The sequence below is a fragment of the Geospiza fortis genome, unplaced genomic scaffold (assembly GCF_000277835.1).
Source record: "Geospiza fortis unplaced genomic scaffold, GeoFor_1.0 scaffold2, whole genome shotgun sequence".
Taxonomy (NCBI): domain Eukaryota; kingdom Metazoa; phylum Chordata; class Aves; order Passeriformes; family Thraupidae; genus Geospiza; species Geospiza fortis.
The window spans coordinates 2,870,671-2,875,013 of record NW_005054366.1 but is presented as its reverse complement, the minus strand read 5'-3'; the positions used below and the strand labels follow the sequence as shown (position 1 = coordinate 2,875,013).

General features: G+C 53.4%; 1 protein-coding gene across 1 annotated transcript in view; it reads right to left on the bottom strand.

Annotated features, from left to right (window-relative positions):
* NOX5 (NADPH oxidase 5) overlaps nt 1-2,256 on the bottom strand; it is an 8,966-nt gene extending 6,710 nt beyond the window's left edge. Inside the window, 4 exon segments of the mRNA XM_031059663.1 lie at nt 55-195; nt 474-684; nt 1,656-1,806; nt 2,137-2,256. Coding sequence (XP_030915523.1) covers nt 55-195; nt 474-684; nt 1,656-1,806; nt 2,137-2,256 — 623 coding nt within the window.
* Between the last annotated feature and the right edge of the window lie 2,087 nt (nt 2,257-4,343).

The following is a 4,343-nucleotide window of genomic DNA, read 5'->3' as shown; positions in this document are numbered from 1 at the left end:
AGGCAGCCCAGCCCGCCCCGCTGGTCCCCACGGGATTCCCGGGAACAGCAGCACATCCCGGCCCGCTGGTCCCCGCGGGATTCCCGGGAACAGCAGCACATCCCGGCCCGCTGGTCCCCGCGGGATTCCCGGGAACAGCAGCACAGCCAGGGCTCAGCAGGACTGGGACTGGGGGGCTTCAGCCAGCTGGCAGCGCTGGGAAAACGGGAAATGGGGTTTGGATGGGAACTGGGGAGGCGGTTGGGATGGGGAATGGGGAGCTGGAGAAGTACCCGGCCCAGGGTGGTAGGGTAGCAGCATCCAGAGTGGCAGCATCCATCCCAAAATCCAAACCCTGCCCCATTCCAAACCATCCCTGATCCAAACCTTGCACCCATCCCTGATCCAATTCCAAACCTCTCCATCTGCTCCCAACCCCACTGCGGGCTCCCCATGGAATCCTTTCCCAGAAATCCCAGGGTTCCCCTCCCCACCTGATGCTCAGGTTCTCCAGGAGTTCTGGGAACGCTTCCAGCTGCTCCCGGAGCTCCGGGAAGGTGATGGAGCCGCTGTGGTCCCGGTCCAGGGCCTGGAGCAGGGCCTGGCTCAGGGCCCCGAGCCGCTCCTCGGGCAGGGCCAGGGAGCTCTCCCGGAGACACCCCCGGAGCACCACCCGCAGCTCCTCGGCATCGATGGAGCCGCTCCCTGGAAACCGGGAGAATCCCGATATCCCACAGCCCCATGGATGGAGCCTCCATCCCGATATCCCACAGCCCCACGGAGTCACCTCCATCCCAATATTCCAGTCCTACAGAGTCACCTTCATCCCAATATCCCACAGCCCCACGGAGTCATCTCTATCTCGATATCCCACAGCCCCATGGAGTCACCTCCATCCTGATATTCCAGTCCCAATCCAGGAATTTTCCTCGCAGGGAGGGAAAACCTGGGTGGGTCATGATCTGCTCCCTGGAGAATCAGATTGATCCCAATATTCCGCAGTCCTATGGAGTCACCTCCATCCTGATATTCCAGTCCTACAGTCGCCTCCATCCTGATATTCCACAGCCCCATAGAGTCATCTCCATCCCAATTTTCCAGTCCTAATCCAGGAATTTTCCTTGCAGGAAGGAAAAACCTGGTTTGGTCACAATCTGCTCCCTGGAGAATCAGATTGATCCCAATATTCCACAGTCCTATGGAGTCACCTCCATTCTGATTTTCCCTGGTCCTACAGATTTTCCAGTGGAAAATCCTCAATGGGTCAGGATGTGCTCCCAGGAACAAGTGATGGGATAACAGGAATGGCATCCAGGGGAGGTTCAGGTTAAATATTTGGGAATATTCCTTCATGGAAAGGGAGGCATTGGAAGGGGACTTGGGGGTGGGAATGGTTGGATTCAATCTTCGAGGATTTTTCCAACCCAAATGATCCCAGAATTTCAGGAAAGCGGGATGGGGTGTTGGGATTGGAGAAGAGCAGATCCTGCTCTCCCCAGCTGATGGGAAATCCTCAATTGTGACCGATGGAATCCTTGTCTTCCTACTGGAATTTTCCCATTCCCACAGGGAACGAGGGCAGCAGCCTCATCCCAGCCAAAGCCTGATGCTCAGAGAAGACCAAATCCCAAAGTTATCCCAAAAAACCCCAACAAATCCCGTTTTTCTCCTCTCACCGTCCACGTCGTACACCTGGAAGAGGAAGCGGAGCTTTTCCGTGGAATTCCCGCGGAGCAGCCGGTGCAGGGATCCCAGCAGCTCCTCCCGGCTCAGGGAGCCGCTCCCGTCGGAATCGAAGAGCGCGAAAAACCTCTCGGCAAAGAAGGACTGCGGGAAAAGCGGGAATGTTCCCGTGGAGCAGGGAATCGGGAATGTTCCAATGGAGCCCGGAATGTTCCCACGGATCCCAGAATGTTCCCGTGGAGTAGGGAATTGAGGAATGTTCCCCATGGAGCAGGGAATGTTCCAATGGATCAGAGAATGTTCCTATGGAGCAGGGAATTGGGAATGTTCCCTTGGAGCAGGGAATGTTCCCATGGAGCAGGGAATTGAGGAATTTTCCCCATGGATCAGGGAATTCCCGCTGATCTCTCCCCTCATGGATCCCATTCCCTCTCCCCTCATGGATCCCATTCCCTCTTCCCACAGATTCCTGACCTCCTTGACCTTCAGGGCGGATTTGAACTCTTCCAGGCTGATTTCCTTCTCCTTCCCAGCGACATTCCCAAATTTTTTGCTCACCCAGCGCAGCCACTCTGCATCCGCCGCCGCTCCCATGGGTCCGGAGCGATCCCTAAATCCCAACAATCCCTTTCTGGGATCTCCCAGCCTTGTTTCAGAGAGCTCCCGGCATGCAGCATCCCAAAGTTGGATCCTCCAGGGATCAGCTGCATTCCATGGAATCCCAAATCTCCATGGAGCTGCCGAGCTCAGTTCCTGGGATAATCACAGGGTGCATGGGAGCATCCCTGGGGATTCCTTTTTCCCAGGAAACCCAAGCAGGGATCATCTCCCATTCCCATTCCCTCCTTCCCCATTCCCATGCCCTCCTTTCCCAGCCCTCCAAAATTCCTCCAATCCCCCACGCTCCATGAAATCCATCAGCACTTCCCAGCATCCCAGATTTCCCCAGGATCCAAAGGAAAACCCAGGTTCCAGGAGCCTTTTCCCATCTCCAGCCTCTCCCGTTCACCTCCAACAGATCCGGGGAGACTCCCAAGGGAAATCCTGGAAAAGCCTACAGTGTTCCTGAGGAGAGGGATGGGTCTGGCTGGGATAAATCCCAAATCCCTGCTCCCGCCTCATTCCCATTATCCCTCCCTTCCCAAATCCCGCCCAGCTCCGTGGCCCATCCCAATCCCGCTTTTTCCAGCTGTTGTTTGTCCCTTTGCCAATCCCTGCACTGGACATTCCCCGTCCCATCCATCCCTCGGGAATTGTGTTCCTGTCAAATCCATCTGGAGCCGCCATTCACGGGATCCACTCCAGAATTCCAGCCCGTCAGGAACACACCGGGAATGTCTTCTCCAGCCTCCGTCCTTTGATTCCCTCCACAATGAATCCAGCTGGGATGAGGTTGCCATGGGAATGCCAGGAGCAGATCCAGGTACAAACGTTCCCGATTCCCACATTCCAGAGGCATCCGAGCCCCCGGATCCCACCTGGAATAGCCGCCAGGAGCTGCTGCAGCACAGAACTGATCCCAAAAAATTCCAAACACCCCCAGGATGTCGGGATAAACTGGATTAAATCCAGCTTTTTCCCATCCCAAATCCAGCCCTGTCCTATCCCAAATCCAGCTTTTTCCCATCCCAAATCCAGCCCTGTCCTATCCCAAATCCAGCCCTTTTTCCCATCCCAAACCCAGCCCTGTCCTGTCCCAAATCCAGCTTTTTCCCATCCCAAACCCAGCCCTGTCCTATCCCAAATCCAGCTTTTTCCCATCCCAAATCCAGCCGTTTTCCCATCCCAAATCCAGCCCTTTTTCCCATCCCAAATCCAGCCCTGTCCTGTCCCACATCCAGCTTTTCCCCATCCCAAATCCAGCTTTTCTCCATCCCAAATCCAGACTTTTTCCCATCCCAAATCCAGCCTTTTCCCTATTCCAAACCCAGCCCTGTCCTATCCCAAATCCAGCCTTTTCCCGGGATCTCTGTGCCTTTATCCTGGTATTTCTGGGATCCCGAAGGTTTTTCCCAGGATGGAGCCGTTCCCTCCTTTTCCCGCTGCTTCTCCAGCTCTTTGTGCCATATCCAGGTGCATCCACAGGGAGAAACCCGGGAATTTTTCTGCTCCATGTGGGATTTGGGGCTCCAAAGGGGCTTTTCCCAGCTCCAAGGAGTGGGAATTCCAGGTGGGAATGTTGGGAATGGGGCCAGCAGTAATGGCAGCTCCATTCCCAATTCTCCCTTGGATTCCAGGGGATTTGCTCATCCTGAGGAATTCAATCCCTGTTTTTCACAGGAAACCTCCCCCAGTTCCCAACTTTTCCTTGGATTCCACCTCAAATTTATTCAATTTTCCCATGTTTTCCACCCATTCTCCCTAAATTCTGAAGGATTATCCCAGAATTCCTTGGACTTTTAACTCACCCTGAATTTTTGGGGCATTTTAACAAATTCTCCCATTAATCCAAGCCAATAAAGCAGGAAAATCTTGGAATATTCCATTAGAAAAATCAGGAACATAGCAATTATCCCACAAAAATTTCCACGAAAAAGACAGTTTAATAATAATAATTTTAAAATGGGAATAACATTTTCCAACTATTTTTAGGGATTTTTTGAGCCATCCCAGAGTTTTCTTCCTCATTTTTTACCTTCAAATCAGCGTTTCCTCATATTTTTATCAGATTTTCCCACTTT